Below are 24,537 nucleotides of genomic sequence, written 5' to 3' on the forward strand. Positions count from 1 at the left end.
TATTCCCCGCCCTCAGCGCCCAGTTTCCCGTCTTCGAGGATAGAGTCTGGTATCGAGATCCCGAGCTACGTATCCCTATCCAGCCCGAGGAGTTGTGGAATGGGGTTCATGATCCTATTTATACTCGTCGGTGAGTTTGTTTCTTTTTTTTCCCCCTTTATGCGGAAGAGGAAATGGGAAAAGCTGAGGAGATACCTAGGTATCATACCGAGCACTGCTTGTTCCAGTGGCGGAAATTGCAGTTCGCGATGCACAACAGGGAGCAGTTTATTGATAATAAGACGGTGAGTCTGCGGCATTCGGGGCATTGTGCGGATCGGTTGAGTGCGTGGGTTGAAGGGCCGGATGATGCTAATGTGGTGGAGTTGGGGTTCTATCGGTGTAGGAGGGCGCTTTGGTAAGGTGGAGGTTCTTGGAGACGTTGAGTTCATTGGTTGATCTGGTGGTGGTTGGTTACTGAGTTTTGTTGGGAGTGAGCATCTGTCTTACATGTTGCGCTATCATTGCTGCGGATAGAATTGCTGAACGCTGCGGGGAATTGACTTGACTTGAATGGATCTGATCTGGGTTTAATTAGTGGTTGCCTGGTACCTCACTCTTTCCCTGCAACTTAAAACAACTTGGCCATAACAGTCCTGGCTAATTCTAGATTTAAAAAGCATCTGACGAGGAAAAGGTCACGAACAAAATAAATTCATATCAGTCCATGCAGAAACTTTTCGATGATTAGCTTGGAACAAAGATCGAGCAATAAGGCTTTATCAATATCACAATACAAACCTTCCAATGAATTGGTAGTTTACCTGACTTCAGTTACTATTCAAAATCTCGTGGTATATTCTTCATACCCAGTTACCCGTCTCCCACTCATGATCATCAACCTCACTACACATCTTCTACCTTCGCCACCCCATCCCCGTCCAACGAAACAAAATACTCCCACGCCCCAAGTCTTGCACCCTCCTTATCCCCCTTCAACGCCATCAAAACATCAACCACCATCTCCCCCGGCAAAAACCCACCCTGAATCCACACCCCTAAAGCCTTAGCTGACGTCCCCCACGCCATCCTATCAATCGCCAACTTCTTCAACACCCCCCTCTCCAAACTCTCCCCTTCCTCATTTTCATACACAAAACAAAGAAATTCCTTCAATGAGTCGCCTTGAAGACCTTCGGTGAGTGGCTGTAGCCAGGACATGACTTTGTTCTGGAGTTTCGCGATGCGGAACTTAGCTGCTAGACACCAGAGTTTAGCGAGAGGAAGGACGTTGCTGGCTTGTTCTTGCGGAATCAGATCGAGTTGTTGGGTGTAGAGCCAATGGGTGACGAGGCCGAATGTGTCGGGACAGATGATGGGGAGTGTCATGATCTTGGTCTCGGCTTCGGTGTGAGGTGGTGAGAAGGCGGTTGCGAAGTATGAAGAGTAGTGTGTTAGGAGATGCTGATGGATTACGAAGGACTCGAGATCATCTGCTTCACCGACGTTGATTGTCACTACTGCTTGAGGTTTTCTGAAAGCTATTAGGTGTGGATTTCATGAGCGAAAGATTTGGATTGTACCTGAAAGATGGTCCCTTGTTGCGTGCTCTTTGAGAGGAACTTGGTGGTTGGCTTCTTGCTGGGGACATGCTCGATCTGGATTGTTGAGAGCTGCTCCGTTCATTGCCTTGCATTGACAACGTTGAAGGAGAAACAGTGGTGGAGGACATGATCACGGTTGCTGTTGAGCTCTCCATTGTCGAGTTCCAGGAGATGCTTCAGAATTGGGAAGGTATTGGTCTCGAGAGATAGGAAAGCGCAAACAAAATATGTGCGTTTGCCTCTACAAACGTGAAACCTCAAAGTTGAAAGAACCCACGTGATACAGTAGTCTTGAACGGGATATGATGCTGAAAATAGTGCCAATGAGAGGAGCGATGATAAAGGAGCGCAAGTACATCTCGAGTGCGTAGAGAGTTTTGAGACTAGTGGCTTCCTTCCTTCCTGAAGTGGTAAATTGCTAGCGTCCCTCCCGAATTTGGCTCGCTTCCTTCCTCGAGGTTCGCGACTCGCGACTTGTACGTATCAACTTCTTCAATGATCATCCTCCACATTCTTTCCACATCGTCCACATCCATTCAAACAAAGCGCAAAAAACCTACGCGATGTTCAACGCAATGGCACCGAAGCCGAATGACGACCAGATCCCCAATCTCTGGTAGGAAGAACTGTGTTCCTTTGTTTACGAAGACTGACAACACGTAGCGGACCTCAAGAGATAGTCACGATTATCGTGTCGAATACCACGAATAAAGGTGATGCCCAGACATACCAGATCTACAGGGATGTTTTATGTCGCCAGTCCCCCTTCTTCGCCGGCGCATTCGAAGGCGAGACCTTGAAGGATGGAAGATTGTCTATCACTCTCGATGATGTTGGTCCCGAAGAATTTGGTATCTTCGTCCACTGGCTCCACTACAGAGTGATCCGAGGCAAGAGCAACGACTCGACGATTGCGATCTCAACCCTCATCAACCTCTGGATATTGGGCGACAGGTTCATGGTACCACAACTATGTAACGATGTCATGGATATCCTCTACCGCAAGTCGACGAGCGCGTTTTCTGCTGGCCACTACCTTGCTATGATCACAAGAAAGTGCGAGGCCTCAATCACACTTCGACAGTTCGCCGTGGATCTCTTTGTAGGATGTACGCGAGCTCAGTGTTCAGAGGATGTTCTCACTGCGCTTTCGAAGCAGCCAGATATGATGAAGGATGTGTTCAGAGGGATGAAGATGGTTCAAGAGATGCCTGGCCAGAAGTTCACCATGCCGCCAAAGACAAAGTACTATGTAAAGACAGGCAAAGAAGATAAGGAGAGACATCCTGTAGCTGCTCAAACTACCTTTTCGTTTGGAGGAGCACCTAGTTTGGCAGGAGAGAACGCTAGCACTCCGATGAACAGTCCACACTTCAGCTCCACGGCTAGGGGCTTTGGAATGTTCGGTGCGAGCGGTTCGACTGGGTCATTCGGCACTCGCCCGGAACCACGCAATCTTTTTGGTAGTGGCCCGATCAACTCGAGCAATTCCTCCTTCGGAGCACCTGCTGGCGCTCGCCACGTTTCTTCTGGGCCTTCTCGGAGCGCTGGCAGTCCAGCAACAGCTGGCGGGCTTTTTGGTGGTCCTAGGCCAGCAGCATCTGGTGGGCTTTTCGGTTCAACTCCAACACCACCCGTCGGAGGTCTGTTTGGCTCGACTCCAACACCATCGGTCGGGGGATTGTTCGGTTCGAATGCTGCTCCTCCTCCATACTCGGCAGCTCAGTCATCCGTCTCCATGCCTCCTCCCAATGCCACAAATGCCACATCTGGATCTACAGCTGCTGCACCTGGTCCAGTAGCTTCATCGACTCCAACCACCTCGGGCACGAGTGTAAAACCTGAAAATACATAGATAACGCCCACATTGCAAAGAGATCCTTTACGGGACTCACTCGAATACCATCTAGGAAGGATGAGTATTTTGTCGGAGGATAACAAGGACCGGATTATTGTAGAATAGGCTGGTATGTGCAGGATGTCCTAATTTGCATGGAAATCAACAGAAACGTCTCCCAGAGTCTTCTTGTTTTGTACAGATATACTTGCAATAGCGGATATATTTGTATCATAGAACCATCATCGAGCACTAGGTAGTCACTCACTAATAAATGAAGGAAGGTCTATTAAACCCCCAATAATCATGAAGATTTCATTGTGACCTGTCGTGAGATTTCCACTCAGCGCCACCCAATACATTTCCAACATTACTCATATCATTTCACATCGCCCCATCCACTCCACCCAAACTCATATTACTTCCCATCCCCACCCTTCCCCACAAAATCAAGCACCCTCCTCTTCCCAAAATCCCTCGCCTTCTTCCACTTACAATAAAGCACCACAGCATCCTTCAACACCACAAACAAACACCCCCCCACAATACTCCGTCCCCACTTCTCCCTCAACAGCCCCCTATACACGACCTCGGTCTTCCAGAACCCTCTACTAACTGTCGCTGGCGCAATCAATGAGTTTGGTAGTGCGTATTTAAGCAGCGTTCCCATGACGGATGATATAGCGGGGAAGAACAACGCACCGAGAACTCTTGTTGCCAGGGTCGGGAGGTCGATGTCGCGCTGGATGGCTAGGTTTTGGTTTCGAATTTGACCGTTTGGATTCGGATCGTTGGGTTGAGGAGCCACGCCCTCGTTTTCCTGGCCGTCGATCTGAGGCGGGTTTGGGTTTGGGTCTGGGTTTGGGAGCGGTTCCTCGACCCATTCCAGCTCGAAGATGGCGCGCGCGCCGCCGTCGTCGGCGTTCTGCGCGTCAGCGCGGTTCTGCGCGAAGATCTGCTCGGCGGTCTCGCCGGCGCGGGGGGCGCGCTGGACGGCGAGGTCCCAGGAGGTCTCGAGGCGCGCGAAGAGGGTGCTGTAGAGGGTGTTGTAGAGGGAGCGGATGTAGGGGAGCGTTGCGAGGGTGAGGCCGGGGGTTGGGGGCCAGGTTATGGTGCGGTGGGTGGGGTTTATTAGGTACTTGGGAGGGGGTTGTTAGTTGGGTTTGAAAGGGGAGAGGGGAGGGGGGAGGGGGGACATACGATTAGGAGGATGCTGAGGCCGTAGTCGGCTACTTTGGTGCGGAAGAGGATGAGGGCGGGAGCGATGAGAGGGACCGCGTAGTAGAGTGTCGGGTTCGAGTTCTCCATTACGGGTAGGAAGGGGTCCATTACTCGTAGGCCGGATCGGATGAGGGGGAGGTAGGGGCCCATGGGTCCTGGGTCTGCTTCTCGGAATCCGTTTCTGAGGATCTCCTGTGTTTCTTCTGCACCGAAGACTAATGTCATGGCGTTCATTCCATAGACCAAGAGTCCCGAGTAAGCAAACCCAATCGTAGCACTGGTAGCTGCGGGTACCATCGCCCATTTTGCTGCCCATTGTATGTTTTCCACGACGGCAACGAGGTAGTCTCTAGGACGCTGGATATTGATCTGTGCTTGGCATTGCGGACAGACGATCTTGTGGTTGTGAGCAAGCTCACCGGGTTTGGGGGCTTCTTCGTTGGCTATCCATTCTAGGAGACAGGAATCGTGAGCTGTGAGGGAACAGGGACAGGGTGTTCGCCAGACGTTGTTCTCGGGTGTGTCTTCGGTGTCATCTTGTTGGCAGATCCAGCATGTGCGGACTTCTGCTGGAGGGGTGGAAGTTTGTGAGGGAGTGAGAGTGGGCTTGTTTATATTGGTTTGTGAGGACGATGGAGGCTCGGCGGATTGAGGATTGTTTAGAGATCTTGGTTGGGTATCTGAGGAGGTGGGAGATTCAGAGGAGGTCTTCTCTTGAGATTGCGATGGAGAGGCTACATCATCTTGTGTTGTGTGGCGGGAGAGCCATCGTCGTCCTGTTTGAGGAGTTGAGGAAGCCATGATTGGAGCTGGCAAGTGAGTCGCGAATGAGGTTATCAAATGAAGAAGTACAATTATCGCATTGTATCGATGGTAGTTTCGCTATTAGATGTAGTAAGATATTATTATCTGTTTGCGTTGACGTCGGTCTTTGATGTCTGGCAGCGAACCGAGGCGCCTTGTCTGAGATCCAAACTCACCTGCGAATGGGAATGGAGCACATTCTCAGCCTTGTGGCTGGACGGATGTCTCAATGTCTTATGTGATATCAGACTATCATAATCGTTGGCTTCGCCGTTTGACCAGTCATCCGATATTCTTTTTTTCTCTTATCAAGACGTCATGCATGGTCTCTAGTGTCCGTTTTGTCGATGATATTTCTCGAATTGCTTCCTTTACGTCAATCTTGCTGCCGTCGCACCTCGTATCGTGAACCCCCTATTCCAGCATGCATCCAATCACAACAATGCGTCCGGATGGATATGCGGTGTTGCCAAGTACAAATTAGCTACTTAGGTACACCCTAATCATGGACGGGTGCGGTTTCCGGTGGTCTGGAAGTGTGACTGGGGGACGATCTCGCACAGCAGCAGTTCCTCTTATCTGGTACTGGTAAAGTTTAATCTGCAGCCTAAATTATCGTCTAAGGTTAAGCTCTGGACCCTCAATCTCTTCCTTCCTTCACTCTCCCACTCACCCACTCACTGTCTTTCTTCCCTCACTCCCCTCCCACTCCGAACATTGTCTCTCGGTGCGCCCCCTCAATCACCCCCATCAATGTGTCGCTTTAGGTAGTCGACGATGGTTCCTCGAAGACCTTCTCTTCTTCTCGTCCTCTTCCTCACCATCTTCGCCGCCATCGTTTTTGTCGCGCGATATGGCTCGAAAGATGGCGGACATTTTAGGAAGATCGACAGCATAATTGTAGGGTCCGGGGGAACGAAACCGACGCAGTCTGAATCAGCCTCATGTTCCGAGCATTTAGGCTGGCTGGAACCGTATCAATTCTCTTATCCGATCAAATATGTTGCGCGCGACATCGTCACCGTTCCCTCAGGGAAGCAAGAGAGACCGTCGGTGACCACAGTGGACGAACCTCTCTTCGATGATTTTGTCACGGTCGACTCCGCACAGTCGACGACCAACATCGCGAAATGTCTGCCGCCGCTGCAACTGCAGGTCGCCTCGAACAATATGGGCCCCGCAGATGCCTCGAACATGATTTTCGGACTGCAGACCACAATCGATCGGTTGAAGGACACGGTGAAGCACTTGGCGCGCTGGCTGCCAAATACCGGCGCGCGCCTCTATGCGATTGTGATTGAGACGGAAGAGATTCCAGCAGAAGATGGCGAGATGAAGAGACTCGAGAAGGATTTCGAAGCGCTTGGCATGAATGTTACGATTCTGCAACCGGTGCGACCCATCGATACGTTCCCGCAGCGGTATTTCTCCCTCGTGCCCATCATGTACGCTGCGCGCGACGAGAAGACTCAATGGGTGACGCTGATTGACGATGATACTTTCTTCCCGAGCTTGCACGATCTCCAGACCGAACTCGTGAAGTACGATGCGACGAAACCGCAGTATATAGGGTCGTTGAGCGAAGATTGGTGGGCTGTCAACCATTATAAACTGATGGGTTTTGGAGGCGCTGGAATAATTCTCTCGGTCCCAATGGCCAAGATAATCGACGACCACCTGGACAATTGCAAGGAGAACTTGAGAACTTCGGCTGGTGATATCACCGTGATGGATTGCATATACAGACACACCAGCACGAAATTGACCCACGTTCCCGGACTCCATCAAGTGGACATGCACGGTGATCTGGCCGGGTTCTACGAATCGGGAAGAGAAATGCTTTCCCTGCACCACTGGAAAGAAGGTTCAGCCGCAGGCTACAAGCTCGAAATGGAGAAAATGCATCTGGTAGCCGATATCTGCGACTCCTGCTTTCTCCAACGCTGGCAATTTCCCAAAGAGACCCTCCTCACAAACGGCTTCTCCATCAGCGTATACCCGCAAGGCCTCATCTCAGGCCAGAAACCCGGATTACTCGGCACGGGCGTCGGGGGCCCAAAAATCGAAAAGCTGAATCTGGAGCAGATGGAAGAAACGTGGGGAGGCGACATTGAGGTTATACATAGTCTGGCGCCTACGCGACCGAAGCTAGATGAGGAGGCGAAGGTAGGGTATAAGTTACTAGACAGCATGTTGGTACATAATGGCGCCGAGCCGGGGGCGGTTAGGCAGATATATTTTAAGGAGGGAGGCGAGAAGGAGGGTGGTGGGAAGGAGATGGATACTGTTATGGTGCTTAATTGGCGGAAGGGGGAGTGAAGCGAGGGGATAAAGAGGGGGAACGAAGAGGGGGAGGAGGAGACTTTGTAGATGTGAACTGGCTGGCGTTCTGGCGGCATTGGTGTGGTGGCTTTTCGTATCGGATCAGATGGATGGGATTGTACAAAATGCATGCATGAATGATGTGATGTGATGTGTTTATTGTTCCATAGCATAGCTAGCGTTTGCTGTATGTATGGAACGCATGGTACGTATAATGGATTGTCAATGTGTGATGAAATTTGTGCCATTGAAGTGCTCATTCATTAATATGGTGTAAAGCGTTTATTCTTGTATGCAATCCAATTCATCATCCAATGAGTAGCCAGCCCCTCAGCTCAATCGTTGATGATATCCTATCTTCGCACGGTATCCAGTCGTTAGAGGACAAGGCACGCTCAGTTTTAGGTACAGCAATCGTCTCTAAGGAAGGGCTGGTTGAGATGTGGGTCTATCCTAGAGTTAGATGCTATTAGTAGGACAAAGGGTAGTGTGGCCGGCTAGTAGCTTCTGACGGCATGAGGGCAGGAGGTTTGCGGTGATAGATGAGGGGAGGATGGGGGGGAGCTTGAGTCAGTAGTTAGTGGTTATTGTAGGATAGCAGAGAGGCACTGGACGTGATGGAAGTGGGGGGAGCTGATATGATAAGTCCTAGAGGGTAATGTAAGTAAAGTTTAATAGTGAGTGAGGGGAGAGTTGAGGATGAGAGTTCGTTGTGCTTCGTTGAGTTGTGGGGGAGTTGCGGCAGTTGTGGTGTTGAGTGGAGGTTGTATCTTGATGGTGTGTCGATAACGGTTAGGAGATATGAGGTTTCGTTGTAATGGGGAAGAGCAATTCGAGGGAGGGGTTGGAAGTGATCGTTTGGAGCTTTAGGGACGGCGGGGGGTTTGGTGATGACTGGTTTCGTTGATGCATGAAGGAGGAGCGATGTAAGTGTGTGATTGATTGATTGATTTCAGAAGAGACGGCTATGTTTGAGCTGCTGTCTTTAGAGCCTTGGAGAGAATGCGTTAGTACGGAGACTTGAGATATTTTTGTTTTTCGACAACGGCGGTATGAGAAAGAAATATGAGCGGTTGCTTGATTCGAGGGGCTGGTAGCTAATGGGTGTTTAAGACGGTTGTATCTTGCTGATCTGGAGAGATAACAATTGATTGAAGGAGTTGAGACTTTGGCTAATGGCCGGAGAGAGGATGAAGTAAAGAAAGGCGGAAGTAGATGTTAAACAAGATTGTGAAATGGTGGGTGTGGTGCTTCAACAGCTGTATATCGGTAATCCTGGGGAATGGTGGTTAATTCGAAGATCTGACATTTTGTTGCATTTCGTCAAAGTTCGGAGGTGGAGGAATCGATGTGAGTGAGGAGAGCTGACGGCCGTATGTGGGTAGTCCACGGAGTCTGGAGTAACAGAGGTTCGTGTTTGTTGTGCTCTGTTGATTGTCGGAGGTGGGGTAATGAACAAGCTGACATATGTTGAACAGCCGCATTTAGCTATTCCGCGGAGCCTGGAGTTATTGAGGTAAACTTTGTTGCATTTCATCAAATCTCGGAGCCGGAACAAATGATCAAGCTGGCAGAGGTTGAACGGCCGTAGGTGTCTAGATGAGGAAGTTAGCAAGTTTTTGGTATCATTCCCTTTGGAGAATTGATATTTGTTGCACTTCGATAATAATCGGAGATGGAGGAACTGCACGAAATCATGGCCTCAAACGGCCGTATGATATCTGAGCCGGGGGAACAGGAGAGATTCTTGACGGAAGATTGAGAAGTTGAGTATTTGTTGCATTTCGTCCAAATCACGGAGATGGACCAATTCAGTAATCTGACAAGTCGGAGTGGCCGCTTGTCTGGGTTCTTGACATAAACATCAGGTCTTGAAAGGGCAGGAGAGATGCGTTTCCACAGAAGTTCAACCTTTGTTGCACATCGTCGACGGCCGGCAGGACCGACTCAACAAATGGCCTGGCAAGTTGACACGGCTTGAACGGCCGTACGGTGATTAGGCTCGGGAAGTGGTCGATTCTGGCAAATCAATTACTTCGAGGTACTTTGAATCTTGAAATTTGTTGCGTTTCGTCAAATAACGGAGGAGGAGTAACTCATTGAGATGCCAAGGCGGGGTGGCCGTAAGTGAATCTGGACCTGGCGAATTGCATGGTTCTTGACATAAGAATTGGGTATTGAATGGCGAGAAAGTAGATCTAGAGAGATTTATTGCGTTGTCATGGACAGCTGGGTGGAGTAGTTCAACTAAACTCCGTGAGCTGACAGACGTTCAACGGCCGTACAGGACGGATCTGGAGATTTTTGACTTGATCTCAGAGCTTTTGTTGCATGTCGTCGACCGCCGAGAAGGAGAAATAGATTGAGCTGACAATCAGCACACGGCCGTTATCTGGAGAACTTCCAGGTAATTCCCCTTCTCGGCATATTTGTTGCACATCGTCAACGGCCGGACCAGGACGAACGTCGAAAGAAAGCGCATCATGAACGGCCGTGAAGTACCGTGAGCATTCGAAAATCCACCGAAGAACGCGGGGCTCCGCTCTCCGCCTCGAAATCACGAGACAGCGATCTCACCTCACTCACACCATATTCTCCGCCAGATGGAAATTGTGACGGACCGTTCCGTGCCTGTACAGCCGTCTGAAAGTAGCTCTCCTGACACATCTCAGCGAGAGTCCGATGATCGTCCGCGGAAAGAGGGAGAAATCAACATCCGCCGGATACCCTCGGCTTTTTGCGAAGTGCAACAAAAGTTTCAAATTGAGGAGAATAGGATGGTGTAAGACTATTGTGAGCTGACGTTGTGGGTTGCTTGTGGAAGAATGTTTGGGAGGCGGGAAAAAGATTTGGAGATGGCGTGACAGGGAGAGGCACGTGACTGGAGCCAGAACGGCGGGGACTGCAGAGAGAGATGAGAGGATTCCCTGATTCTTTTTGGAGAATTGATCATCCGTATTATTCCTACCAAGGAACCCAGCCCCATGCCGATCACACCATGTCATCTGTACCCCTTTGTCCTTCTCAGCGCCAAGTTCTCATTCCACAACTCTTTCCAAATTCTCCATTGACTTGTGCCACAAGTGTTCATAGTTGAGTGTCAAAGAGCGGTGTGTAGGATGTTGATTTGTTGATGTTCATACTTTGTTTTGCACCGTCACATATATGTCTTGCCAAGAGTTCCCTTTAAGATTTGGCCTTCAACGAGAAGATGAAGTGCTATATACCTAGTTGTGAAGGGGCTTTTCAAAAGGACAATTGGCGTTCTCGAGGGTGAGTCCACCCCTTTTAATTGTTCAAAGCGTAAACAGTCTCATGTTATGTTGATAATATCTAGTACTGCTATTGCGGCACAAACGCTCCCAATGGCGAGGTCACCGCTGCAAATCATCCGAGTTTACTACAGTTGTTTCAAGAAACATGCAGGTTGTCTTTTCGACTCTAATAATTTCCACAGTGCCCGAAGAGACTGACTACTGAACTATCCTGAGTGTCTCGACCGGCCCTATTTGGAATGAACTACAATGGACGGCAGGTTGAACGACGCAAGACATCCACACAATTGTCTCAATGCAACAATGCTTTACGACGAAAGACATGAATAACAAATTCTAGGGTAACTTTTCACTTGACTCATAGAGGTTAGCATTGTATCCCGGCTCTATTTTCCTTTCATGTGCATATCTGGCTTCAGCAATGGCAGCATTCAATCGAGTTGAGGTATTGCTTTTTGCAGCAATGGCTCTATGTATTTAATTAAAGATACTGCTTTTCTCTCTTCTGGTAACAATTCTACTATCTCTTTCCTTTGGCAGCGATATCAATTCCACACCTCGCCTCCTTAGATTCGTCAACCCGAGAGACACTTCCACGATGACAGCTATAACGCCTGCCACTCAGGCTGAGCTCCTCACCAAATTATCATCGAATGCACTTGGTACAGCTCCACCAATCCTCCCAAGTGGTACCGTGTCTCTGTTTCTGGATGGTAGTTGGACCAGTCGAAGACTCGACCTTCAAATCAATGACTACCTACCATACCAACGCCAAAGGATTCAATCTTCCATGGGCAACCAAGTAGCTTTTGTTGCATTCAACCTACCTGTTGGTGTGGTCATGACTCTTACGAACAATTACATACCCCTCGTCCCAACGAGAATGGGCCCCGACCTCGTTTCTGCAGGGATCGACCTGCATCGACTTGGTTGGCACCGGCATCACGCAGGGGGCGAATCTCACAACCAATGAGAAGCGCGAAGATATATCTTCCTTCTTCTGGCGCGAGGTGGATTTGCTCATGGGCGCAATCGAGCTCTTTTCCGACACCCAGTTCAATGGTCGCCGCTCGACTATCTTCCTAAGCGAATGGCCAGCAAGAGTGGTCTTCAATCTTGATGAATGGTTGCTAGAAAGCCTAGTCAGCTCTGTACGCTAGCTCACGCTGAATGATCGTCAGACGGTTGTACTCTATGAAAATGTCGACGGCACCGGAATCCAATTCACCAATATTAAAGGTTGGGGCAATACCAAACAAATTGCCAGCTTGAGCGATTTTTGCTTTGACAATAAAATGAGTAGCTTCCGATGGGACTCCATTCTGCCGGTGAAAGAGATTATCCAACCGTTCGTTGTGACGCCAGATGTCGTAGCTGAATTTCAGTTTCGATCAGACTGGGGAGAATGCAAGCAGCTTGGGTCTCCCTATAGTACTCCAGCTGTCAGAGGCAGATGCGCAGACAGTGACAGCTACGACCACCGACCAATTCGTGGTGGGCCTCAGTCTATCCGTTGGCGCCGAGTTCCAAGCGTCTGCTTTTGTGGCCTCGACGAAGGAAACAATCTCAGTGTCGGTCAACTTCTCATACACACGCACGAACACCGTCACCAGAACCGACACCAAGACCATCGCCTTGTCCATAACCGAAACTGTCACTGTGCCGCCGAATAAAAGATATGCCGCTTCATTGAGAGCTGATATTCGACAAATTCCAGCAACCCACTATACCACCACAGCACAGCGCTGGTATACCACCCAACTCAGCGGCTCTGAGCTCGACACTACTAATGGATGGTACAAGAGGACTGAGCCCATGACTGTGCTGGTAGAAGGGAGTCTCGCTTGCAATATTTGAAGCAGGGTCAAGACTAAAGATCTTTAATCTCTGACCATCCTTTGAAAGGAATCTACAACTTGTGTGTACCTGGCAATTTGTCAACACTGTAGTCACTGCTGTGCATTTCCTTGCGACATCCATTTATATGGCTTCATGTTTTGGTCTGAGATCTAGAAAGTACGCGGAGATTCGTAAAGAAGTCACATGTCCCGGTTGTAGATGTTAAGATGAAAAATATCGTAGCTTCTTTGACTACTTCTTTTCGGATCCTGAACTTTACCCGTGAAAACTATACCTTGATCCAAACATTCAAAGCATAGATATAGGCAGGGGATGTACCAGAAGAGCGAGGCGTCTAAAGATCAGAGTGAATTCGTATGAAGTTGTATTCCGTGACTTCACAGTCCTGATTCTAAGTACTGGCGAGCTTTCATAGATACTCGAGCAGAAGCTAGTGTCACATGAGTAGTGGTCTTACAAATCCCATGAAAGTCCAGTTCATACCCTTGTTATATTTGTATTGAGTCCCAGCCAAGAATTTGGCTAGATTTGGTTGAAATGATGTCGATGATGACATCAATGGAACCAGTGCTAATTCAGGTGCGATGGGTCTCTCGAATGGCCGCCCTCAAACAACCCCCAGTTTCTGCTATTTCCGACTGCAGTGGATGCCACGCCACCAACAAGCAAGAATAGCAACATCCAACGTCCAACCACCATGAAAAGGGTGTGGCCGCATGTTCTACAGTATAAGCAACTCCAACTCACGCAACCTCCGAGATAACGATTTTCTCCCGTCACACTCAACAAGTTGAATTCGGACAAGAATCAAAGCAATGGCGAACATTATGCGTACCGACACACGTGATGCAGTTAAAAGATCACCTTCTCCATCAATAGAATCTTTGGGTTTTGACATTCTCACGTTGGTGTTCGAGGAGGTACTATCGACTTCTTTATATCTGTCATTACATGTTAACCAATGTTCAGATATACGATTCAGCACCACAAGAGCTATGGGCCCTCGGAAAGCTGTCCAGAATGCTGCATAATGCCACTGCTCCATTTCGATATCGCTCAATCAATCTTCGACCGAGCATGGTCGACCCAGCGTTGGTTGATCTCTGGGCCCAAATTCATGTGTATACCAGGCATGTGATCGTCGATCGTGAACTAGATTGGGAAAGTGCTCTTGATTTGCTTTCAGGTTGTCAACGGATTGCTAGGATCGAGTAATGTTCCCATATAACTATTAGCATTCCTGTGGTCATATCCAGCTAATGACAACTAGTTGGTCTTGGTGGGAAGGGCGACATGATAAGCAACGTCTAATTCCGAAAATGATAAGTGATTCCATCCGAGATCTATGGACGCATGCAGACCTTCACATTATCAACTACCCTTGGCCAACCAGACTCTTTAACCCTCAGTCGACGACTATTCCATATGAGAATGTTACATACATCTCAACTGGTTGTTTGGAAAATGGAACAGATCAAGAGATTCTTGCCCGGATGGTTGCAGCATCGCCACGTTTAGAAACGCTCGTTTTGAACGGAAAGAGGCTTAATTGGGCCAACATGTCTTTTAAAGTTCCTCCCATCAAGCACCTCACTCTCAAAGACTGTCTCTGGTGTTACACTTCTGCGGAACTTGAAAGTTTGTGGGACTTTACATGCTTGCAATCCCTTGTCCTCACTGAAGGCGGCTTTTCCGGCTTTTTAAAAATCCTGCCCCAGAACCGGTTTCCAAGTCTCAGCAGACTTGTCGTCAAACGCGTTTACGCATGGGACTCTGATGTCACCCATGAAATCAATCAAATCATCGCCGGAACCCACTATCTCGAAGAGATTGAAGTAGTATGCCACTTACCAGACCTAGCACTTGATTCAATCATGAAACAGGGAGCGAATTTGAGAGTTCTAAAGATAAATGGCTTCGCAAGCTTCGCTATTAGTGGATCGTATCCTACAATCTCTGTCTCGGAGCTCAGCAAACTTCGGGATAGCTGCAAAGGCTTGAAGGAGCTTTCATTGGACCTGGATTCAAACATCTGCGATGTAAGTTCATCCACCACGTGCGGCTCAAAGAACTTCAAGCTGAGAGTTCTTAGCCATATGACTTCATCGAGGTTCTGTCGTCGATGAGAAGTCTGCAGCATATACTAATCTGCATGCACACACTTTTGACAGAATTTGAACAGTATGCAGACGGGGATGACATCGACTTTGCAGCCGCAAAAGATTTGGCAACCTGTTGCTCGTCGCATAAAGTTGGACTCCCAATTCATCAACTAGCTATGGACATTGGTGGATATCGGTTGCTTTCTTCTGGGCACATATCAAGAGCATGGGATAATCAGCGAAAGAGGGGACACTTCCCGGAACGGTTATTCACCTTCTCATGGAGCGAACACGGGCACTGTCAGATCGAAAGTCGGAAGAAGATGGTTGATTCCTCTCGCTACCTCTTTTACGGCCGTAATTAGATCCTAGCGGACCTAGCATGGCGCGTCTCAAATATCAAGCATCAGACTTGAATGTGTCTCGAAATATTTGCGCAGGGGCTAGCTCGAGATCATACCAGCTTTGAGTTTCTCTTCATCAGCCTAAAGATTGCTATAGCTTAATCGTGCAAAGCTTTATGCCAGCCTTGATCCCAAATCCATTTTTTTCATGATCCAATCCCTTGACTTCCGTCTTCAGTCGCCATGAAGGACCGGAAGGTGAAGAATCGGAAAGTCAAGGTATTCGGCATGTGCCGTCTGACCAGTCGTACATGTACAGATAGCTCGCGAGCGCGAGGAGAACATAATTGTCTGCATTTATCGTGGCCAGTCTGCTGCCACCTAGAAATGAACACTCTGGGAAACCATAACACATTCCACCTCTGTTGTTTTTCACATCGATGACGCCTTCGGGAAAGAAAACTGGCATTCTTAGTAATCTCTGGAAGATTCAACTAGACTTCTGCTTACTGGAGGCCCCCACAAGATGCGTGTATTCATGAAAAAATGTCCAGGTTAAACTGTCGAGGTCGCCTATTGGGAATGGTGGGATTCGCGTTGGATCTGCTAGTTGCTGGGGAATTGTCACTGGATGACCAGCCTTCCAAACACTGGGGCAGAAGGTGATAACATTCAGCCCTCTGTTTGTAATGGCATCCGAAAGATCGTGATCTTCCGCATCAGGGCCGCACAAACCTAGGGTAGGATCGAACATTCCCCCCGAAGGAATTGCTCTGGTCACGAATCCGACGGGATCTACGTATCTTGCTTGATTTGTGTCAGTTATTTCCAAAGTGGTAGGTCAACTTGATTGTCTATAACGTACGTCCGTTGGCGAATTTGATCTGTGTAACTTTTCCTTCGTCGTCTCGCTGATATTCTTCTGTTTGCCACCAAGAGGAGTCGCAATACAGTCGAGTCGTCCTATATGCAGGATTTAGCCGCCAAATAAGCTCTCCTGAACCATGCCATCCGATGAGCACCATTAAGCCTACGTGTTGTCAGTTGGTATTGCTTCACTGTTTGGCGCCCTGTGTCCGACGTCATTCGGTTTCACTTCAGCTCTTGAAACTTGAAAGAATGAACTATGGTTGAAATTCGATTACCTCTCATGTACTGCAAGCTCAATTGTTGGTCTTTTTCTCGATCTTCGGGAGATCTCCCACCAGCGTACGTTTCATCATCGTACGGTCCGCCATTGATTATATAATTGCTCGGCGCTATTCCAAATATCTCCCAGAGCATGTCCCCAACCTGATTATAATTCGTCCTTCCTTCAATTTCGTTGGTGAGGTAGACGTAAAGTGAGGAGGCCATCGTTATGGCCTCCTTGAATGCTGTTTCGAGTGCCTGTTGCTGATATGGCGTACACCCCCCCTTCGAAACATCAGTGGTTGGGAAGTTAAATACATTGCTGAACTGCGTCTTTACCACCTGCGGAGCTGGGCCAACTGGTGGGAAATAATCGGGGATGTAAGCGTTGGGAGCCGGTCCATATCCAGCGATCTGATTGAGGTCGTCGTCGTTTGTTCGTACACCAAGTAGGAGTAAGTGAAGAACCAAAAGTATTTTGTGCACTGGTATCATTTTGTTAGATAAATAGAAGGAGGGAACTTGGGTGATGATGAAGTGAGTCAAGTGATATTATCTCTTTTGGCTTTTGTGAGAATTGGGTCTTATAGATATGCTCTCAACACAAGATCCAAGCAGATCTGGCAACCTGTCGTTCCCCTTTCAAAAAAGTCCAACAATTGTTGCTTCCCCAAAAAGACATCTTCTGGGTCTTCTATTTGGTGTTGGTTGTAAGCCCAAGCAAAGATCTATTATTGCTTTGGCAAGGTCACCACGATGGGGCAAAACTTGGGCCATGGTTCCTTCCAAAATGTTGACAATGGGTGCCGAATCCTGGGTTGCTGTACTCATGAGGCATTCCGCCATGACCAGAATTCCTGTGCCCTTTTCAGACTTCCAAGAATGGAATGCGACATATAAAAGGTTACGGAACTGGATAATCCGGCTCCATCGGCCTCAAAAGTAGCCAGCTATGTTGTACATTTACTAGGGCGATGCAGATGCAAGAAGTGGTCGCGTGAATGTAGCCCGTTTCATATCATCTGACCAACGTTCCAACACTATTTCTTAGCCGCCCAAATCCACAGTTGCCCTGGCCCAGATACCAGGTTGTCGGTATTCAGATGCTATATGTGTGTCTTATGCGACCTTCTCATGGTACTTTACAACGGACTGGAAGATACGTGTTCATGGTTTATTGCGTACGCATAGGTCTTTGGGCGAAAAGGATGCACGACCGCTGCAACGACCATAAACAACGGCTTGGCTATTTGTAATTGCTAAATAAGTACATTATGTTGAGACGATCTAAAATTAATTATAGGTAGTTCATATCAAGTACAGACTCCAATCCAGGAAAAGAATAGACTCGAACCTTTCATATTTATATGTCTCTGCGTCTTTGCAGCAACTTAATAGCTACTGAGGTCCATCTACACTCATACCTTTTTAGCAAAATGAATTTTTTCACCTCTTTATGTTTTCTTGTTCTGCTTGTCCGTGTCACGGCAACAACTGTAGCTTCCGACACGGCTTTCATTATTCCGCAAGGATTCAGCTCAACATTATCTGGCCTTTCTACATCTTGCGCAAACATGAGTTATTCGTCAATAGCCGTGTCCAGTCACTCGGCAGCTGGCATCAGCCATACCACTGCCCAAACACTCGTGTCAACCATTAGCCGTAGTGGTACATTGGTATCGTATTTCCCCCATTTCAATAACGCAGGCACTACTGGATCCTCCAGTTACAATTCCACTTCAACCTTGCCTTCTGCCACGGAGAGTACGGCAGAGTCAGGTGCGCCCACATCTTCCTTGTCAACTATATCTCAACAGTCTGGCGCATCTCAACAGTTCACCATGTCAGCGCGGGTCCCTACATCTCAGAAATCGATTACTTCTTACCAGTCCGTTACAGTGCAGCCACTTGCTACGTCTGATACACTCCCGTCCGCATCTGGAGAGTCCGGTCTATTTGGGGATCCCAATACGTTGCAACATTTTACAACGTCACAGCAATACGATTTCACTGCTCAAACTCAACTCGGAACTATACCTGGAGAAAGTGGATCACCGAATCAGACTTCAATGGCCCAAAGTCCAAGTTATTCTAGCACACTGTCCAACACAACCAGCATCACTTCAACACAAGCACACTCTCTTCCTGTCTCTACATCAATTGCTTCTGGCATTGCGTCGATATATTCACCAACACCATTATCATCTCAGGCCGCCCTTACATCTACACTGTCATCTGATAGTGGCAGTATTGGACTTGCAACCAGTGTGCAAGGCGGTGGAGGAGGCGCAGTAGGAGGAGCGGGAAGCAACAATGGCCAGGGAGGAAGTCAATCCGGGGGTAGCGGGAGCCGTGGAGGTGGTGGAGCTGGGAATAACAACAGTGGGCAAGGTGGTGGAGACAATAGCAATGGCAATGGTGACGATGACGGAGACGACAACAATTCGCAAACAGAACCAACAGGCTCTCAAACATCCAAGGCCACATCTTCACCACAGTCTTCAATGTCAACTTCGTTTCCAACGTCATCGCCATCTTCCCAATGCTCTACTCAGAGTGCTTCCTCTTGTCAAAATATCTGCACAACACCATCTGGAGTCACGACATTAACCTGCACCCAGACCTGCCAGACTTCTCTAGGTTGCGATATCACCAACAGAGTATCTACCACCACACAGAGCTGCACATCGTTCCTACCTTATCTTACAGCCTGTGAAATCACCATCGGTGCCACTGGCCCAGCAAACTGCTCAACATACAGTCCTGCATGTGCCCCAACAGTTTCAACTTCCCCCGGGCCTTCAGCATACAACGATGACTCGACAGCTACAGTATGGACCGTCACTGTGGTTACAGATTTCCTCATCGATCCGACTGAGTCTGTCAATTCTGCTGAAGTATACTCGGTTATGCAAATGATTGATAATCAGCAGAAGACTTTTCGCATGCCAAAGACGATGCGTACAGCGACATACTCAGAGTCTCCAAGTCTGCAACCTTCCCAAGGCGCAGCCTCTTATGGTGCTTCAAATAATTCGATTTGGAATGTTCCAAGCTCAGAACCTGCGGGTTATGATGGCACCACTAACTGGTGGAACTCGATTGCTGGAAATACTGTTTTACCTTCCTATACCATCTTCCCTTCGAGCAATATCTCTTCAACAGAGTCAGTATGGGCTCAATCAAACACAGCATCCAGTCAGGACTATACAACTAATTCAAGTCTTCCTGCTTCATCAAGCTCGGGTAGCATAACAAATACGACCGCATTGCCACTTGCTTCAATAACATCCACCATAGTTTCGCCAACCCCTAACTCTTCGATGCAGTCTGCACAGACGAGCATTCCTTTGTCTTCTGTTCCGACCGCTTCAGCATCTGCTACGCCCACACCCACAGCAACGTTTGTGCCCAAGATCATATCTCCAGAATTTCCACCACCGCCTTCGCGCTCACCGCCGCCAGCCACAACCACAGCAACTTATCCCCCACTGACAGCAAGCCAAGTTGACTGTCCTCCAATAGGATGCGTAGGCATTCCTCGCTCTGAAGCTCTGCACTACATCTCCACTTTCTGCGAGACATCGGCAACAATAAACTCCCTGACCCCTACCTACTCCCTTGAGTATACCTTTACAGGCACAGGCATAGCACCCGCTCCTACTGGAAAGTTGGCAGCGGTGTTGAATATTGGCATTGGCTTTGATCCAAACCCCGCTTGTATGATGGCAACTAATACAATCAACCCGTCGCAATCGGACGATAAAAACCTAGGCGCGATTGGTCTCTCAATCGACGAGAACTGTGTGGTGATGTTGCAGAGTGCATTGGATGATTGTGAGTTTTTCTCTTTCTTTTTCTAATGAGTTGAAAGCGACGGACAGTGCTAACAGCAGTTAGGTGAGACGGATGAGACGGATGCGAAGTTGGGCGGGATTCTGACAGTGAATTGTTTACAGTGGGATGTGATTGTGGGGAATGGATTGAATAATTGTAACTGAGAGATCTTGGTGCTTCTCAAAACTTATGGATTAAAGTACCTGCCAGCTCTGTAGCTTCAGGATTTCAAAACTATTCGCATTTAAGAGTTACAGTATTTAAAACTCGCATCTTTCAAGGCCAAATCTTGTAGCATCGAATCTCCTGAGAACTTAAATGGGGGAAAGACTGAAGGCCCGTCGGCTAGTGCATAGAAGTAAATCTGCTTCCCTAAATGCATGCGTACTCCAAATGAATGATAGATCTCAGTCTATAATCTTAATAGGTCTCTTACATGAAACTACTTTGGAGTCCCCGTCTCTTTTGAGTAACATGCTCTGGCTTTTATGGCTGACAGCAAAAGTAAACTTGCGAAGTTCCAAACGCGATTGGAGAACATTCCCCAGACTGCCCTCCGTCCACTGGCGAATAACAGCTGCCGTAAACCTTGAAATCCGATGTTACGATCGAAGCCACAGTGAAGCCATCACTGTCGCAAAAGACCTCAGTACCGCCAGTGTATTGTGATGTACAGATGTTGGCATTAGAGCTTCCCTGATTGCTTGAATCTTGAGTATCGCAGCTGCCAGGCGAATATATGACCGCGACAGATGACTCGTAAGTAGAGCCGGTACCAGGAGTTCCCACTATTAACATATCAGTATACACGATGTACGGAGATCTAAAAGCCGAGGAGCTCAACCCAGGAGTTAAAATTACATTCCTTTTGGAGAATAGCTCTTGAGAAGAGTACTGAAGGCATCTCCTCGAACAAACAAAAACAAAGGGCAGAATCTGACATACCATTACATAGTTGTTCAATCCCGACACCAATATCGCCGGCGTTACAGGGTGTAGCAGTGGCCCCGAGTGGGCTGAGAGTCACTATAAATACATGAATATGAGATTTTATAAGAAAATTTATAGATAAGGGGCTCATTCGAGGAGTTGCAACGCATCTTCTTTGATGGGCAACTCTCGAGGAAAGTCCCAAAGATCTCGGTTCTTAGGATAATTACAGAATAAAGGCAGAACTTCACATACCGAAGAAGGCCATTTGCAAGGCAGTTGTGAAAGAATTAGCGAGCTTCATTTTTGCGACCTGTTCTATGGCAATGGAGTTGGAAGATGCTGCGAAAGAGGAATTTCGATGCTGAAATCGATGTTTGATAAAGCGATCCCGAAGTATTTGAGGAGGATCGTCACCATCTTATATACCTGACAATTTCTCATGTAGTTCGAAGTAGACGAGGACTCCGTCGAGGGGCAAGTGATTAATTGGTAATCTTCGTCTCGCCCGGCACGAACTTCCACTTTCTTTGAGCTCGAGTTTTCAACGCTGGTGCAAGCGAAAGAACGTCATTGGCTTTTGAACACGATTTATCAGAGCCATTGATCAAACAAGAGGAATAGGAAGCTCACTTGGTCTTTACAACAAGGGAGAGAAAGCGAGATTGGAAGATCCCACTACCCTCGTCTGCTATTCAAAGAAGTAGGTTCTGGCTGACCTAGAATCACGGTACTACCAACATGAGGATACAAAAGAAAACAAAATGAAAAGCACCTTCTACAAATAGAATAGTAAGGAGCGATCACAACGTACATACTAACGTAACGAAAGCTCAAATATAATTCGATACATGAGTGCGAAGCTTCCAGGACGAGAAAACATTTTTAGACGATGAACTTTGCTTCGGTATGAGTGGTCCTTTTGTGCGATACGCTTGTTTTCACCCTTGCAATACAATTAGGCTTGTGCACAGGGATAGTCTATTACGAATAGAAACATGAACAGCAATCAAAATTTTACAACGAATAAACTTTTATTGACAATGATCTTTTATGCCTTGTCATCCTAACAATTGGCAAGGGAATGTCTAGCGAGAGACTTGGCGGAAGATGAAACTGAATTTTAACCAAGGTGAGATGGAGGACTATTGCATGGTCCGTGATAATAATAATAATGCAGTTGTAACTACTAGATAAGTGGTAAATTATCTCTTCTTTAATATCAGTTACACTGTCGCAGCTCTCTGTCTGGATTTACAAGAGAGCAGTGAAAGGATATGTTGCAATGATGTCAGGCAGAAAGGTCAGCAGAAATCGGCTGCTAAACATTTACCCGATGCAGCCCCTTTTCACCCTTGACCGCTCGCTTAGCTCACCAAGGTTCGTGCGATGTGCAACAATTGTTGCAAAATCGACATCAGATTCGTGACTTCGTTCGGAAATCAGAAGATCGAAGTGGAGTTCAAAAAGTTGGAAGCCGAAATCAATCTAATTTCAGCAGCAAGCAAGCTTGGCACTTATACCTGCTCTGCTTTTTTCACGATATGTGTCAAAGCCTGGCTACCTCATCTTCGGCCTTATCTCTCTCTCGGATGTCCCAATCTAGAAACGGCAATGCTTGACCATGATATGACTTTCAAAGACTGGTGCGCAAGAAGGGGTTTGATTCTCATGTAGCCTCAAATTTATCAATGATCTTGAACCTCAAAGCACAGATCAACAACCACAACACTTTCAAATCAGGATCAACAATAAACCCGAACCATTTCCGCACGCTCGACTTGTTCTTGAATCTAGAGTATCAATAACCGACATCTTGTTCATCCAGTCTTTATCGCATATATTCTTCAACTATCACGTTAGACGACTGGAGTATATGCCGTGATCGCTAGACCGATCGTGACATCCAACGAGTTCTTCTGGGATGTGAAAGGTGCCGCGACATCTGGCACGAGGTCAACCAGGTTGAATGCGATGGTCTGCATAAAAGGCACTGTATTAGCATTGTGCTTTTATCATTGCGGGCAGAGTGATTATTCTCACATCAACAACAGCCTCGAGGCTTCTTAGCACTTGGGCAACTGGAGGACCGATCAGGGGAAGGTCATTCAAAATGCCGGATTTACCGATCAAGATGTTGAGGAGTTCTTGATGAACCGTCACGAACTATGGCTAGGTGTCAACGATGCATTACGCATGGCATCTTTGGGTGGAAACATACAGTGGTGAAAGCATCAAGAATGGACTGTTCATCTGACAACACAGAGAAAGGTTGGGTTCCCTGAAGTTCTGTGTCAGTTGATATCTAGTAGATTAAGAGTATCTCGGAAGACTTACAGCCATTGCTGTGATATCATTGGTCACGGTATTGACGATCTGGGTAAATCCAATGACGATTTGCTACGTACAATTCAGCAAATACCATTTTCAAATGGAAGGCAAATATAACAGGGAAGGGTCCTTGACCAATCAGGAAGAGTGGACCACTGAGGATGTTGATAGAGTTGGCTGGTGCTTGCAATGCCTGAGACTGTCCTGTAATAATGTTGATGTTGGCAACAATCTGATGGGCAGTCATTTGTGCCATTCCGGTAGAGGTGAAAAGAGCAGCAGATGATACAGCTGAGAGGATCTTAGTGAAATGCATCTTGAAGAATTTGAAGAATTTGCCTGGTGCTCAGAAAAGGTGATTCTGTAACTGAAGGAAGGATGTTGAGTGGTGAAGGAGATGCTACTGCTGTTGAAGATGGTGATGAAGCATGTAATGTTAATTAGGGGAAGATCAAAGCTTTATATACTCGAGACGGAACTTGACAGTCATGAGGTAGTTTTCACAAACACCAATGAAATGAGGAAGTCTGGACAGCTGAATACTTTCATCCCTAGCTGCGCATACAATGCAATGCATTCATATCCACTCAACTCAGATGAAATGATAGCTGAAGCTACAAATTTGGAAAGATGATCAGTTGTTGGATTGGAGCTATGTACAACACATTTCAAAGCTCAATCTGGTTGATTTGCTATGAAGCGAGCAAAACAAAATTTATTTTAGCGGTCATTTTAATTAATGAAGCAGATTATCAAACTACATGTAGCGGTAATTCTCGATAGACGACAGCCTCGAAGCTTCAATGTTCAGTGGGGATGAGGTGTGTAGGTCCGGGGATCTCTCCGCATTGGCTTCTCAACCATGCAAGGAAAAGAACTCGGGAAGAAAAAAAAAAAATATGTGTAGATCCATTCCAGGTCAACAAGCTGAGCGGTTACACGACGGGGAGTGCAGGAGTG

At 47.5% G+C, this 24,537-nt stretch overlaps 8 protein-coding genes across 8 annotated transcripts; 4 read left to right on the top strand and 4 right to left on the bottom strand.

Annotated features, from left to right (window-relative positions):
- Positions 1-885: 885 nt before the first annotated feature.
- LY89DRAFT_677715 (uncharacterized protein) lies at positions 886-1,738 on the bottom strand (the record flags this gene model as incomplete). The annotated part of the gene is made up of 2 exons (XM_018213696.1): positions 886-1,513; positions 1,563-1,738. The coding sequence occupies 2 exons, from the start codon at positions 1,736-1,738 to the stop codon at positions 886-888; spliced, it is 804 nt and encodes a 267-aa protein (XP_018061838.1).
- A 560-nt stretch (positions 1,739-2,298) lies between these two features.
- Positions 2,299-2,586, top strand: LY89DRAFT_564802 (uncharacterized protein; the record flags this gene model as incomplete). Its single annotated transcript, XM_018208523.1, has 1 exon — positions 2,299-2,586. A coding segment is annotated over one exon (288 nt), but the record flags the coding sequence as incomplete, so codon positions are not given.
- A 1,267-nt stretch (positions 2,587-3,853) lies between these two features.
- LY89DRAFT_536616 (uncharacterized protein) lies at positions 3,854-5,214 on the bottom strand (the record flags this gene model as incomplete). The annotated part of the gene is made up of 2 exons (XM_018208107.1): positions 3,854-4,558; positions 4,621-5,214. Coding segments are annotated over 2 exons (1,299 nt in total), but the record flags the coding sequence as incomplete, so codon positions are not given.
- A 1,425-nt stretch (positions 5,215-6,639) lies between these two features.
- LY89DRAFT_601240 (uncharacterized protein) lies at positions 6,640-7,764 on the top strand (the record flags this gene model as incomplete). The annotated part of the gene is made up of 1 exon (XM_018210191.1): positions 6,640-7,764. One exon carries the CDS (start codon positions 6,640-6,642, stop codon positions 7,762-7,764), a length of 1,125 nt encoding a protein of 374 aa, XP_018061841.1.
- A 3,876-nt stretch (positions 7,765-11,640) lies between these two features.
- On the top strand, positions 11,641-12,899 carry LY89DRAFT_702322 (uncharacterized protein; the record flags this gene model as incomplete). Its single annotated transcript, XM_018217246.1, has 4 exons — positions 11,641-11,875; positions 11,925-12,193; positions 12,224-12,390; positions 12,428-12,899. 4 exons carry the CDS (start codon positions 11,641-11,643, stop codon positions 12,897-12,899), a joined length of 1,143 nt encoding a protein of 380 aa, XP_018061842.1.
- Positions 12,900-13,461: 562 nt separating this feature from the next.
- LY89DRAFT_691592 (uncharacterized protein) lies at positions 13,462-15,508 on the top strand. The gene is made up of 4 exons (XM_018216368.1): positions 13,462-13,822; positions 13,872-14,113; positions 14,173-14,941; positions 14,995-15,508. The coding sequence occupies exons 1-4, from the start codon at positions 13,718-13,720 to the stop codon at positions 15,367-15,369; spliced, it is 1,491 nt and encodes a 496-aa protein (XP_018061843.1). The 5' UTR covers positions 13,462-13,717; the 3' UTR covers positions 15,370-15,508.
- LY89DRAFT_691593 (uncharacterized protein) lies at positions 15,349-16,380 on the bottom strand. Its single transcript, XM_018216369.1, has 3 exons — positions 16,214-16,380; positions 15,859-16,155; positions 15,349-15,810 (listed from the first exon to the last, which is right to left on the bottom strand). Exons 1-3 carry the CDS (start codon positions 16,371-16,373, stop codon positions 15,623-15,625), a joined length of 645 nt encoding a protein of 214 aa, XP_018061844.1. The 5' UTR covers positions 16,374-16,380; the 3' UTR covers positions 15,349-15,622.
- Positions 16,381-23,105: 6,725 nt separating this feature from the next.
- Positions 23,106-23,893, bottom strand: LY89DRAFT_742724 (uncharacterized protein; the record flags this gene model as incomplete). The annotated part of the gene is made up of 5 exons (XM_018220863.1): positions 23,106-23,225; positions 23,290-23,412; positions 23,468-23,527; positions 23,584-23,646; positions 23,696-23,893. The coding sequence occupies 5 exons, from the start codon at positions 23,891-23,893 to the stop codon at positions 23,106-23,108; spliced, it is 564 nt and encodes a 187-aa protein (XP_018061845.1).
- Positions 23,894-24,537: the final 644 nt, after the last annotated feature.

This window comes from Mollisia scopiformis (assembly GCF_001500285.1).
Source record: "Mollisia scopiformis unplaced genomic scaffold LY89scaffold_36, whole genome shotgun sequence".
Lineage (NCBI taxonomy): Eukaryota > Fungi > Ascomycota > Leotiomycetes > Helotiales > Mollisiaceae > Mollisia > Mollisia scopiformis.